The sequence below is a fragment of the Nelusetta ayraudi genome, unplaced genomic scaffold (genome assembly GCF_046127955.1).
Source record: "Nelusetta ayraudi isolate G7.1 ecotype Tasmania unplaced genomic scaffold, CSIRO-AGI_Nayr_v1 ptg000006l, whole genome shotgun sequence".
Lineage (NCBI taxonomy): Eukaryota > Metazoa > Chordata > Actinopteri > Tetraodontiformes > Monacanthidae > Nelusetta > Nelusetta ayraudi.
In genome coordinates this window covers 1,896,043-1,909,537 of record NW_027466056.1, presented here as the reverse complement: position 1 = coordinate 1,909,537, position 13,495 = coordinate 1,896,043, and the positions used below count along the sequence as shown (strand labels likewise).

General features: G+C 43.5%; 1 protein-coding gene across 2 annotated transcripts; it reads right to left on the bottom strand.

Annotated features, from left to right (window-relative positions):
* Positions 1-4,355: 4,355 nt before the first annotated feature.
* dok1a (docking protein 1a) lies at positions 4,356-12,303 on the bottom strand. Of its 2 annotated transcripts, XM_076014505.1 has the most exons (7): positions 12,156-12,284; positions 10,963-11,041; positions 8,953-9,077; positions 8,201-8,311; positions 8,043-8,100; positions 6,068-6,240; positions 4,356-5,975 (listed from the first exon to the last, which is right to left on the bottom strand). In XM_076014505.1, exons 1-7 carry the CDS (start codon positions 12,210-12,212, stop codon positions 5,154-5,156), a joined length of 1,425 nt encoding a protein of 474 aa, XP_075870620.1. In that variant the 5' UTR covers positions 12,213-12,284; the 3' UTR covers positions 4,356-5,153. The 2 variants fall into 2 exon arrangements, with proteins under 2 accessions (XP_075870620.1, XP_075870621.1); XM_076014506.1 differs by lacking the exon at positions 10,963-11,041 and having other exon boundaries at positions 12,156-12,303.
* Positions 12,304-13,495: the final 1,192 nt, after the last annotated feature.

Below are 13,495 nucleotides of genomic sequence, written 5' to 3'. Positions count from 1 at the left end.
TTAAGCTCACACTTGGCTAAAGATTGTTCATCTGATGTACTTTGGAGGACGTTGACAAGCATTGGCGTCCTCACGGGACCAAAGATTCGGATGAGCAGAACGATGCTTCCAAAAAAACCCAAACAAAGGTGAATTGGATTGGATGTTTTAAAGTTGTGTTACCTTCATCTCCGACTCTTGCAGCTGCGCTTAGTTTTCTCTCCGTTTCCCCTTTTCCGCCCCCCAAACTCCCCCCCCCCCCCGTTTGTTTGGATGCAGTTGTCCAAGGGGAGGCATCTTGAAATGGATGTTCTGTTGTGGCGGTGGTGGTGGTGGTGGTGGTGGTGTGCAGGGCTGCTCATGTTTCGTTTCGTTGGTTGCGTCACTAGTTTAGGAGGATTGTGCGTCACGTTCTGGATCTTGCAAATGTGAAGAAAAGTGATGAGTCTCTATCTGCCAGTAGAGATGACAGAGCGGGAGATGACTGAGTCCATGAAGAGGATGGTAGCGATGACGATGATGATGATGATGATGATGATGGTGGTGGTGACAGCAGGGATGACGTCAGGGTTTTTTTTTTGCGAGGGATTGTTGGATGAGACTACCAGCACACACACACACACACACACACACACACACACACACACACACACACAACAAAAAATGCACACATTACCACAAACAAAAATGCACACACTCCACCGCCACCGCCGCCATCACTCTGAGCCATAATTCTTTGCTCTTTTTACTTTTCACCAATTTAACATTTCACTATTTTATTATCGACTTTGAAATCTTTGCAAGTTTTTCAATGTGAAATCATTTCATTAGAAAAAAAAAAAAAAGGAAACATGTTTTTGTTTTTTTTCGTCCCCCCCTACCCGCCCCCCCGCTCCCCCCCGCCCCACTCTCTTTCTTTGTGGGCAGTAGGACACACTGCACTGCGTTGACTCTGTATAAAGATATACATATACGTGAAACAGTTGAAGTGAGCGGCCGGGAGAATGATTTCCTATTGGTTCCAGAGTCTGGAGGAGGTGGTTCAGTCCCAATGTCCTGAGCTTTTACTCCCTCAGTGAGCTGCTTTCAAAAAGCGCAAAGGTGGTTTCAAGTCTTTCAAAAAAAAAAAGTATTTTTTCGAGCTCTGTATGTTGCCACAAATATAGAAGCGTCGTCTCGGCGAGAGTATTTTTTAGTAGTACAGCAGTAAATTATAGTATTATATTTTAATTGGCCATCTGGAATTTCGGAACTCCAATCCCCTGCAGGATTGAACCGGTAACACACTTTTAAAGAGCCCCTCCATTTGGTGCCGATTGCGGGAGACTCCACCAGACTCGTGTCCTGTTCAGGTGCGTCCCGGCTGCAGCCAGTCCGTATTTTTAAGGGTCTAGTTTTACAGTAACAGTATTTTATCATTTCATTGCCTGACAATGGATGTCATGTCAGTGTTTTTAACCTCAGATAAAAGAAGAAAAAAATAGTTTTTGTGCACTTATTGACCATTGTGAGCTCTCTCTCTCTCTCTTATTCTTGGTGTGTAAGTGCATTGAGATCCCTGTTGTGGGGCCTGTGTATAGTCTTGCAGCATTGGTAATAACCTGAAGAAATAACAATAATAAAAATGAATGAATTCATAAAAATGAAGATAATCTTATACTAGGTTTAAAAAAAAAAAAGACAGTGAATCTTGTTGTTGTTTGTGGCATGGTTATGCATTCAATGGTCATAATTTTACCGATTAAAACAATAAAAAAAAAAAAATCATTTCTTTTCACTGGCGCTGTTCTGCTCCCTCCCCACTTTTAAGTGTGCAGTATTGCGGTTCCTGTTGCTGATGATGTTGCTAAGCCAGCTTGCTCATTCAGTTGTGTACTTTTTTCCAGAGCAATATGTTGTAGCAATTGGCTAAAAATTGGAGACCAGAAAAAAAAAAAAGAAAAGAAAAAGAAATTCCCTCATTTTTCACTGGCATATAAGTGCATGATTCTCAAGTTAAAGTATGATCATGGTGTTTATTGTGTATCCTAATGAAGCAGATTTGCAGAAGTGTAATGTATTGCTCTGGCCATCCATTGTACTGTCCCCCCACTTCGCCCTTCACGTCCTCCTCCTCCACTTCCGTGCAGCAGAACCTGGATGTCACATTGGACTTGACAAAGTGACTTTAGAGACTTTGTCTGTGCTCAAAACAAACCAAAAATCCCCCCCCAAAAAAGAAGAAAAAAAACAACCAACATATTAAAACTGCCCGGCATGTGTACACAAGAGTCACTGGTGCATGAGTAAAATTCATGTAGCCTGGCAACAAGCACAGTTGGCCCAGCTCCCACTGCCAAATCACCATCTGTAATGGATGAAATAATGATTCATGCAGCCTCTGAAGCATATTTAGAGCAGCAAAATGACATTTCAAGTTAACAAAAAACAAAGCTTGTGACTGAAGATTGGCCGACATGAAAATCCTCTTAATTTGGATGTGCGAAAATAGCTCTGGGCGCATGTATTTTTAATGTAAGCACAGGGTGTCAGACCGGATCTTCGTTGCCAGGTGGTCGCCCGGACAAAACCAAAGCAGCAAACATTTGAGGCCAAACAGCTGCTGGAATTGGGAGGAGAATAAAGAGGAGGAGGAGGAGCAGGAAGAGGAGGAGGTGGAGGACGTCGCGCAGCTTGCTTTCCATTTTTTGATTAAGTCTCCTTGTTTAGCCCACACGTCCTTGTGAATGATTATGTGTTCTGACACGCTGTAATCCTGCGTCCTTCTTGTCTACTCACTGACCACGGCTGAACACGGGGGCCCACTTTAACAAAGTGCGATCCCCTCTGCCCCTCCGCGGCGGCGGCGGCACAGGACCCAGGAAAAACCCTGGCCACGTCAACGCTGTACATGCATGAGTTTCACCATCACGAAATCTGATTTGGAGGCGCCTGTGAGAAAGAGAAGCTGATCAGCTGTCAGCTCCGCATCGCAGGGGGACAAATCAGAACTTCGTCTGTGCCTAAGTTAGTTCAGCTCTTATCCATCCTGAACCAGTCTAAGTGCTGATGACGTCAGTGGCCTGAAGCTGAGCATCGCACGTTTCCAAAACGCATAGTGTCAGACTGGACATTTTGGACGTTGGGTTTAAGTTTTTTTGTTTTGTTTTGTTTTTTTCAGTTTCTCCCTGTTGTTCTTGGCTTTTTGTACTTCACTCTGGTTGCTTAGTAGCAGGCTTTTTCTGACTCACTCCTCCATTTTTGTACATATCTGTGCCAACAGCTTGGGCAGACAGTGGCTTTTTTTATTTGTAAAGACATAAACTTGCTTGCATATATAAATAAAATGAAATAATACACTTGTGTACTTGTTAATAAGGGAAGATGTGGAGTTTGTGTCGTCATTTCACTTCTGCAGCATTCTTAAGACTTTAAACAAATAAGGTGAGCTATTCCATATTGGGCAAGTGGTGCTACACTCATACCTTTCAACAGCTTCCTGTCACCTCTATCTATCTATTCATCCATCCATCTATCTATCCATAAGAAAGAAATATCGCGTGACATGAAACACAAAGGCCTCAAAAGGATTGGTTCTATCAATTCTCTTGATTTCCTTTACAACTCGTGATAAAACTCCTTTATTATCTTCACCTATAAGAGGAACACATGAATTCACGCAGGTTCATTGCAGACGTCATTTGCGCACAGCTCCCTCTCAGTCACAGACCAATCACAGCCATGGTCACGGCCGCAATAAGCAGTCTATTCAAACATGACTCAGTCACGTGCAGATGCAGAGTTCACTGCTGACGGCAAGGCTTTCCATCCTCCACCCCCAGTCTCCAACATTCTCCACCGAGTCTAAATGCGGCTGTATGTGTACTGTACGCAGTTCAAAGCCTTGCCTTTGCTCCATGCGTCAGTGCCCTTGGTGCTGAAGCATGTTGCTTTGGTCTCGGCATGGTACTCCCATGTTAAATGGAACGTCTAACCCGGGGAGAACTGAGCAGAGTTCTCGATGCTGACCCGAACCACTGTTACAACATGTGGTCCAAAATTTTCATCAGTTAGGAAAATTGTTGAGTCAATGGGAAAACATGGGAGCAACATCATCTCTGTATGCGAAATATACTAATGTTATTTACACCTTGATAAGGATTATGGTGGTTAAGACGTGTTGTCTGCAAAAGGAAAAATACCAGTGCATTATTTTAACTTTCAAAGATGATTTTTGTTCTCTTAAGGAATCCATAAAGAACACAGGGTTTTTTGCCAGTATCATATTTGCTAAACAGAACGAGACGATTTCATCATATGTGACCCAAATTCCAGGTGATGTCTTGTATGCCACTGTGATACCAGGAAGTAAAGGAGAAAATGAGAAGAGACGGATGGACTGGACACACCTTGATTAAAAGATGAGTTGTGTCCCATTCAAGCAGGCAATACATGACACCAACAAACACTGTCTAAGTAGCATGCAAAGCACATTGGTCTACACTGCTTAAACATTTGTTTAAGCGACACATGTGAGTTCAAAGAAATACAGCTGAATGCTGTCAATGTGGCTACAGTCTGTGTGCCACTCATATAAAAGTGAAAGGGAGAAAACGCTGAGATATTCCTTAAAAGTATTGACCTAAACTTGAACAGTCCCACAAATTATTTAAACAGATCACCTGAAGCTGAAACAAAAATAAAACATGGCACGTTTTCTTTCACTAAAACAGACAAATTGTTACATTTGGAAGCTTTACAGGTGGTACAATCACGTATGTACGGATATAAATGTGTTGTAAGCATTATTGCATTATTTCGAAAGTGATGAGTCATCAGTTTTCTTTCCTTTCAGCTGATTCTTTTAGCGGTGGCCGCAGCCAATCATCAGTTCATCTGCGTTCATCCGACTGTTTCCTCTGTGTCCTCACTTCTCACACCAACCAACTTCATGTCCTCTTTCACTCCATCCATAAATCTCTTCCTCTTTGCTCTTCCTCTAGGCCTCCAGCCTGGCTTCTGCTGATATAATCACTGTCCCTCCTCTACACGTCCAAACCATCACAGTCTGTCTGTCATTCTCCAAACATCTAATATGCGTCGTCCCTCTCGCGCCCCCATTCCTCAGACATGGTCTGTCACATCTTGCAGTCGCACCTCAGGTTTCGCGTTCCATTGTGGAACAGACCAATGAGTTAAATGATGCCCAGATTCTCGTAGATGACATCATCCTGGTCCCTGCTTGTTGTGGGATTGGCAGCAGCGTTAGCTGGGGAAGCGGTGACGGAGCGAGAGGCTCCGCCGTCTGCAGGAGTGACGCTGCCGTCCCGTTTTTCTGCTTTTGTTTTGCAAACCTGAGCGTAAAGGTGAGCGAAAGGATCGGGCTTGTTCTCCTCTTTGACTCCCGCAGTGCTCATGGGCACTGTGTAGATGGGTTCTTCTACCTCAGCAGGACTCATAGTGGGCTGTTTGGTCTGGACTGGGATGAGTTTGTCATACACCTCAGAGTAGACCGAATCTGGGCTGACACCGGGCAGTGATTCAGACGTGCTGGGTGAAAGGGAACCGGGCGGTTGGAGCGGGAGAATGCTCGCTGGGTCCACGTACAGAGCTTTGCCTGGTTGCAGTCTCACTGAGGCCTGAATGCAGTCTGCAGGGTCAGCATATTCAGCATCTGACTGTCCCGCTGAGGGGCTGTCATGCACGGGTATGAGTGGGAGGGGCATGAGAGTGATGGGGGGTTGGCTGCTCTCCTCTGAAGGGGAACACGTCTTCTCCTGCATCCTCACCTTGTTCTCCAGAGTCAAGCTGCCCAGGTCGGGTGGTCTGGGAAGGGGGGAATGAGCCCGGATCCTTTTGTCGGCCTCTGGGTTTGGATTTTCAGCGCTAATGCCGGAAGTCTTCTGTTTGATGTTAGTCTGAATCATGGAGAATATTCTCTCGGCTTGAGGCGTCTCGAAGGTGAAGGACCCGGGACCCGATTCACAGCGTCTGCCCGCCTCAATGGTCAAGGAAGACTGCAGAGGTGAACAGGTGGAAACTGTCACCCAGATCTTATCTTGAAACAGTTCACAAATTGAAATGTTACGAGAGCACTGTGACAGCTTACCTTGTCTGCCCCGTATCGTCGCAGCAGTTTGTACGGCCACTCTCGAACAACGTTCTTCTTCTGGACGTCTTTGAGTCTCATTTCCTCTGAATCCACCTGCAACCAATAGGAGCCCTGCAAGTTGCAACGAGTTGCTGCCTCACTCATCTGGACCACGACCTGAAATTCTGCCACTGGAAGCATAAAAAACAAAGGGCTCCTGTGTATCATCCATGAGGAAAGAAATAAGTAAACGCATCAAACGTAAAAGCAGACTTATAATCATATTGCGTAATTCTACGATACTGATGCAAAAGCGAGACTGGCTATCACGATGACTGGTTAAAAATGCAAGCACATGAATTTATGGAGCTTTACACATTGTGTACATTTGACAGCTAAATATAGTATACCTTCAGATATGACTTCCTGCTTATTAAAGTGCAACGCATTGTGGAGAAACACAATGCGTACCCAAGAAGAAGATATGATAACTGCATAGTTGGAATCCTTACCAAATCGTTACTTCATTCAGTGATCCTCTTGCAAACTGCATACAATAGGTAAAAGGTACTGGCAGTATAGCTACTCCCTCCAGTGGAGAAGAACTATACCATGGGTCAAAATAGCTCTGAAGGCCACTGGCTCTAGAGGGTTGAGCTTTGCTTCATTGTAAGTATAGTCCTAAATACCCTTGCTTGAACAACCAAAGCTCTCAACTGGTCTTTACTCTGTTGACTTTTGTGACTCTCCCATCACCTACCGACGTCACTCCAAGAATAAAAGCCTGATCCTCTCTCTGGACAACTTGACCCTGCACCCAGCACCCTGGAAGCCCAACAAAACTGGACCCTGAGAATAGTCGACCCAGCTCTGTCTCCCAGGCTCCCTGCGCTCGAAGAACCATAGTACGGTCATGGCTCCAGCGGACCAGACTCCCAGGCTCCCACAGCCCACTGACCTCTGTTTCACCCCTGCTGGTCTCCTTGGGCTTCTCCAAATTCAAACTGTTCCAGGTTTTTGGATAGTTCTGGACTATCCCCATATCCATTTTTACTACCTTTGTTTGGTGCCTCCCCTCAGGCTGCTGAAGACACCTTTTGGTGGAGAATGTCTTCAGATACCATGATGTCCTCTCTGAGATGGCCTGGGACCAGGGAATCCAATACATCACAGATGCAGGGAGCATTCTGTTAAGTGGTGCTATTGGTCAGCCTCAAATCTACCTTAAAACCAACAGGCAACTGGAGTGGATCTACCGAGTATTGGGAGGCACTCCTTGGTGTGTGGCCTATCAGCAGTACTCACCTGGACCGGGTAGAATACACCTGCAACTGTCCTTATTTTTCTTTGGACTACCTGCACTATTTTCTGTGTAAAAAAGTGAGCCGGTCTTTCCCTCGGTACAACATCACCTCCCCTGATCTGCATGATCACCAAGATCACCCACTCTGTCTCTCTCTTTGCTTAGTCAGCCAAAAATCATTTGGCCGACTGTGATAGTACCCCTGCACTGAAATATCACCACCACGCTCATGGTCTCCAGTATTTTGGTAGACTGGCTGGGCTACAGCTCTGAAGGGTGCCCCTGGGTTTCCCGCTCCTGCATCTTGGGCCCAGAATTAGTGTGTGTTCTACAAAACTTGTCCTGACAAACCTGGTTGGTGGCCAGATTCGACTGTAGAGAGGGCAGCACTGTCGTATCCAATCTTCTTTGTGTGCTCCCTCTGCTCACCACTTTCCCAGCTCAGCCCTGTGCTCTCTCTGCTCTTTAACTTTCCACCCGCCTGAAAACCACTGCACAGAATTCTGTGCTTCCCGGTCTTTCCGAGCCTTTCCAATGTCATTGACATCAGTTCCATAGACGTACTTTTCAGAAGACTCACAAGAAAACTTAAGTACTATGTGAATTGTAAAAAAAAAAACGTTTATGTCAGCAATGGAGATTCAGACATGTGTGGCTGAATCTTGGTGAATGAAGAAAATAAAGTCTTACTTTGATCTGTAGAGGCATAAATCTGGTTTTCCTCCATATGAAGCTGAGGTGAGCTTTGCTGGAAGGGGAGGAAGCACCAAGCTGGTTTACGTCAACAACATATGCATCATGTAAACCCTGTACATGGTGAACAAAGTATGTGGAACTTTTTTTCTTACCCTAAACGTGCTGTGACACAGTTTTTCAACCCAGTCCACGCAGTCGTCTTTGAGTGCAGCAAACACCATCGTTCTCTCCTGCGTCTCTACACAGAAGGCTGACATGTTGTCCTGCAAACAGTACACGCAGAAGCTCTTAGTCATTCTCCTCAGTCGCTCTCCCCAGTTGAGTTTACAAGCCTCGCTGTCGAGATATCTGTGTCACGACGGAAGAAAACTTGCGCTTGTTGAAAGTCTGTTGCAATGACTGATCTGAGCGATTTGCGGCCTCATGCCTCTAGCTATTGCGGATTCTACAGTCAAGAGCCAGAAGATCAGTCCTGTAACTTGTTACATGCAACGTTACGTAATTGAATCACAAAATAAAGAAAACTGTAATCAGTTACATAAGTGGAAAAATGTGTAATTAAATTGCTGTTACTTGTGGAATTTTCATAATTACACTTGACCATTTTTTTTTTTTTTAAACATCATATTTGATAACGTCATGGCTTCAAGCGTCATGGCTTCATGTTTGATCATTTTTGTTTTTGTTGCTCTGCATGGTTTTCTAATGCACTGGCTCAGCAGGCAAGAGCAAGAGCACCGTCCTTTTCTGTCAGATTCAACTCAACTGCCAGTTCGAATTGTCTCTCTCTGGACACCGGGGGTTTAGATGAGGCATTCTCCAAAACCATTTGGTGAATGTTGGGATACGAGCAGCGCTAGTGAGTGTGAATGCCCTGCGTTGCAATGCCAGTGCGGACGCTCACCATGGGACAGGCCTCGGCGTTTGGAGGCAATCTGACGACACTGAGAAGCTCTGACAGTCGGATCACTTTAATCTTCCTGTCCAAATGATACTGATGGTGTCTCCTCACCCCAACACTGTCACCACCTGGGGGTTAAAGACAAACACTGCTCATGACACAATATTCTGAAACGTGACACTTTTCTTCAAAATAATGTTAAAGTTTTTATTTTGTTGCCCTAAATTTTTAACAATTTCAATCACTAAATAAAACTAATTGATTGTCAGAAAGACGCTTACAAATAAAATGTATTATTATTACTATTATTATTGTTATTATTATGCCAACTGCCTTACACATTGGTGCTTTTTGAAGCGCTTATTCTCAATTTCTGTTCTTTCATAAAATACAAGCATCGTGCAAGTTCTCAAACCTACAATTTTAAAACATGTAACTGGAAAAAAAAAAAAAAAAAAAAAGCAATTACAGCCACAGACAAAACCTCTTACTTGGATTTATGGGTTGAATTTGACTGCAATATCTAAAATGAAAGCTACCAGAGCCAATTAATCATTTATCTACATAGTCAATAGACAAACAACAACAACAGAAAGACACATAGTGAGGTTCCTTGTAAGGCTTACTTCAGGTGCACTATTCAGTTTGACAGAAAAAGGAAGAAGGAACCTCAGCTTTTGAACAACCAGAGCAAAAGTGGGGAATGGTCTCAGGGGCGTTTCTGACTCAAGGAGGGCATTTTATCTTACCACTGAGAACTCATCTTGTCAGACCTTGTCCGTTTGTTATGTTCCAACAGCTAAGGTAAGATTTTCGGCTTTTTACTAAAACACTTTTGACAGCGTCTTTCCCCTTGAAGCCAACAGTGCAGCACCCTGCAGATACATCAGCTTAGTTTACATAATTCCACCGGTGATCCTTGTCTTGAACCAACCTACCACCGCTCCAGCCTCTCTGTTATTGTAAACACTCTCACAAACAAGAGCTTGAATCCACCTGTGGGTTGTTTCCCCCGTGATTCTCTTTGACAGGAGCTGTGCTCACCTCTCAGGGTGCCTCTTTGCCCAACTTTCAATTTGACTTCCCAGAAGGCAAACCAAGGAACAAACCAGTTCTGTAGCACACTTCTGACAAAGCTGAAAATTCCCAAAAAAATCATCTGGGTTTGGTTTGTATAGAAATTATTATTGACCCTGTTTTATCAAGCTACAGATTTGACGTCAACCACAACAAATAGACACGTTTAGCTTTTATATTTAAAGCAATAAAACTACATTTAAGTCATATCTGCTTAAATTAACGAAACCCTTTGTCGCCGTCACACTTGGGTAAATGGGCATTGTCAGTCTGACACCAAAAGAGACGGCAGGTAGGTAATCAACTGCTTGAATGTTATCAATGGGAATATTAAGATCAGCTGAGAAGCCCACAGGAGTGAGTTGTATTAAGTATTTAAGTTAGCTATGACCTATAACAATGACGGTAACACCCTATCCTGGACATTTAAACACATAATGATATCACCTGTTCATTGTTAAAGAAAGAACATGGACATCCATCCATCCATCCATCCATCCATCCACCCACCCATCCATCCATCCATCCATCCACCCACCCATCCATCCATCCATCCACCCATCCATCCACCCAAATGCCAATAGTGGTACTTCCATGTGCAGCGAATCAAAACAAACCAGCACGAGAGCGTGCTTACTATAAAGTGTTACCCCTAAATTGTTTCCCCTGAAGTCTAATAACATTAATATAGTTAGCTTTTGTGACTATTTCCAGGACTTGGTTTATTGCCTCATTTTGATTTAAATAGAACAAAAGGTCATCGATATACACAGTACTCTACTTTACTAAATGTGTAAAGAAGATGCTTAAACATAAATCACTTGAGAACTTTAGAATGGAACCTAATGTGGCATAGTTGTTAAGCAAACAGTTGTAAACATACTGGCTATTTTAACGCCACACCCGGACAAGAAGTGACAGAAGTGCTTGCTGTACCTCCCGCCTCCTGGATCTCCAGTCGACCCAGCCCACTGCTGCTTGGGGGAAACAGAGACAACCACACAAGCTTCCATTTCTGAGGAGACAGTAAAGACACAGTTAATGACCACTCCAGAAAAGCCACGCAGGAATGACAATGTAAACACACGTCACACCTGCATATCTGCACTACCTCACAACCTCACCCTGTTCTAGTTTCACTCTTCCTATATGTGACGCAGCAATGTAAACAATAGTCACATTGTGTCACTTTTTTTTCCTTTATGCAATCCTCAGGAACAGAAAGAAAGCGGACATTGCACCTGTAATGGAAAATTGTACTGGAAGTTTTTTAAACCTGCCCGGTGACTTCTCTGCACATGCTTTGGAGTGTTTTTTTCATGTCTTGTCAAGTAGCGCTTTTCATATCTGTCTGGTTTCTGTTAAACCTTCGACTTCTTGCCCTCTCAGTTGACCTAAGGAAGTGAGCATGCACTCTGCATGAACTCTTTGTTCTGTTAACTGTTCACACTGCCTTATATGTACATCACATGTGTTTACGTAATCATAAATGTCCATTTTTCGTCTGTGGCTAAAGGGCAACTAAAAGTACTTTGTTCTGTCAACCTGTCCACGAGTGTCTGGGTGGACAACTTGTAAATGATACAGTGAGGTGAATATTAAAACATGTCTAAGTAATGTTTTAACTGCATGTGTTTTAGGGTTAAAGGTGTGAAGCCGTATTGATACTGCATGGAATCAGTGTGTGTGTGTGTGTGTGTGTGTGTGTGTGTGTGTGTGTGTGTGAGCATTTTACAGCACAGGAATGTGTAGCAAGGTGAGTGTGTTGTGTTTCAACATGCCAGTTTGGATTCCTGCACTGCTGTAACTCATGCAACTCACACAGAAAGGCCTCCAGACTCGTACAACAATATTCTCTACTTCATTTTGTTGATCTACTAAAACAGGTTCAGCTTTTATCTATTGTACAATGACGGCTAATCAATCTACTGATAAAGCATAGAACACTTTGTCACTCTTCACCTACCCTGAACCTGAGGGTTTGTGTTGAGGCTACACATACCAGTCAATGATTTTTTTTCCCCTGCAAGATTCTTTGCAATAGAAGCAGCTCTCGAAACGAATCATTCATACACACACACACACACACACACACACACACACACACAGCGACATTTAAATGTACTCACTCTGCCAGCTTTGTGCGGTTGAAGATACACTTTCCCTGTTTTGGTGTGGGGGTCCATCTGAAGCGAGACGCAGTTCACTTCTGCCCTTTGGATTCAGAAAAAACCGCAGAAGCCTTCCTTTCTTTTTTTCCATTCTTGCGCACTGCGGGGGCGTGGCCACAGTGAGGCGTGCTTGTAATCTGAGCCTCACCTGACGTCGTGCGCAGAGGTGAAGCTGATATTGCGAAAGACTGTGCTGAGCTTCATTGTTGGCCGAGTGGTGTGTTTTTATTGTGTATTCATATTGCGATGGGGCTGTATGGTGATGTACAAGTTTCCATTATTTTTCCTTTACGAGTTTTACGCTGTACATAAATACTGTCCAGATACTGACAGCGCCAGTGACCGTCACCTCTGTCATGTCCTTTGAAATGTTTCGTCATTTTTTCCCCCCCCACCATCTGAAAAAAAAGCATCGGTGAAACCGATACCGAATGTGATTCAGAGCATTGCTATGCTGTTCGTTGCGTGGCAGAGGAAGGCCAATATCAAATGAATTAACAAACGTGTAAAAGTACGCAGGATATTCAGCACTAAAGTTTGTTCTGTTTCCACGCAGTCGTTCGACAGTCTGTGTGGGTTTAGAGTTTTCAAGTTGTTTGTGAATCAGGGAAAACAATATTGCAGCTTGATGTGAAAAAGAAAATACACCGAATGCTTCGGTACTGTGAAAATTCAGCGCCAAAGAAAAATGTAGACAAGGAAACTTTTACTTGACTTTAGCCCAAGTGAAATCATTGCCTTGTGTTATTTTAAGGATGCTATTATATACATATTCATACAAATATATCAACTGGAATCAAATAAACAAACTGAAAATACATGAACTCTGATCACTAAAACAAATACACATTTTAGCTTCATATTTTTTGTTTTATTTTCCCTATAAATTTAATAAAGTGTTGAGGATCTTCATTGAATAAAGGAATACAACCACTTACACACACATTGCTCTCTATTTTTCATGTTCTGTTCTGTTGGATTATTACAATGTCGTTTGCATCTTACAAATCAAAGGCCTTGCTCATATGCAGCGAGCGCTTTGCTTTACACTCTTCTCAGACATGATTTATCAAACATGGCACCAGGTTACAAAACCAGCAGCAGAAAAGGTCAGCGCTAAATATAATTTTGGGCAGTGATGTGTCTCAGCACAGCAGCAAACACTTCTGCAGAACGCTTAATGAGGTTGGAAGAAAATGCAAAAACAACGACTTGTCTGTGAAAGGCAGTGCTATACTGCTACTGGAGGGAAGCTGTATATTAAAAGCTTGCTATCTGTCAATCTCACCCTGTGCCTT

Bases quoted from the DNA above. Each gene is read 5' to 3' on its own strand.
- dok1a (XM_076014505.1), bottom strand. From the start codon at position 12,212: ATGGACCCCCACACCAAAACAGGGAAAGTGTATCTTCAACCGCACAAA. The intron at 11,042-12,155 runs GTGAGTACATTT...CTGTCTCCTCAG, and splicing joins AACCGCACAAAGCTGGCAGA to AAATGGAAGCTTGTGTGGTT. The intron at 5,976-6,067 runs GTAAGCTGTCAC...TCACCTCTGCAG, and splicing joins GACGATACGGGGCAGACAAG to TCTTCCTTGACCATTGAGGC.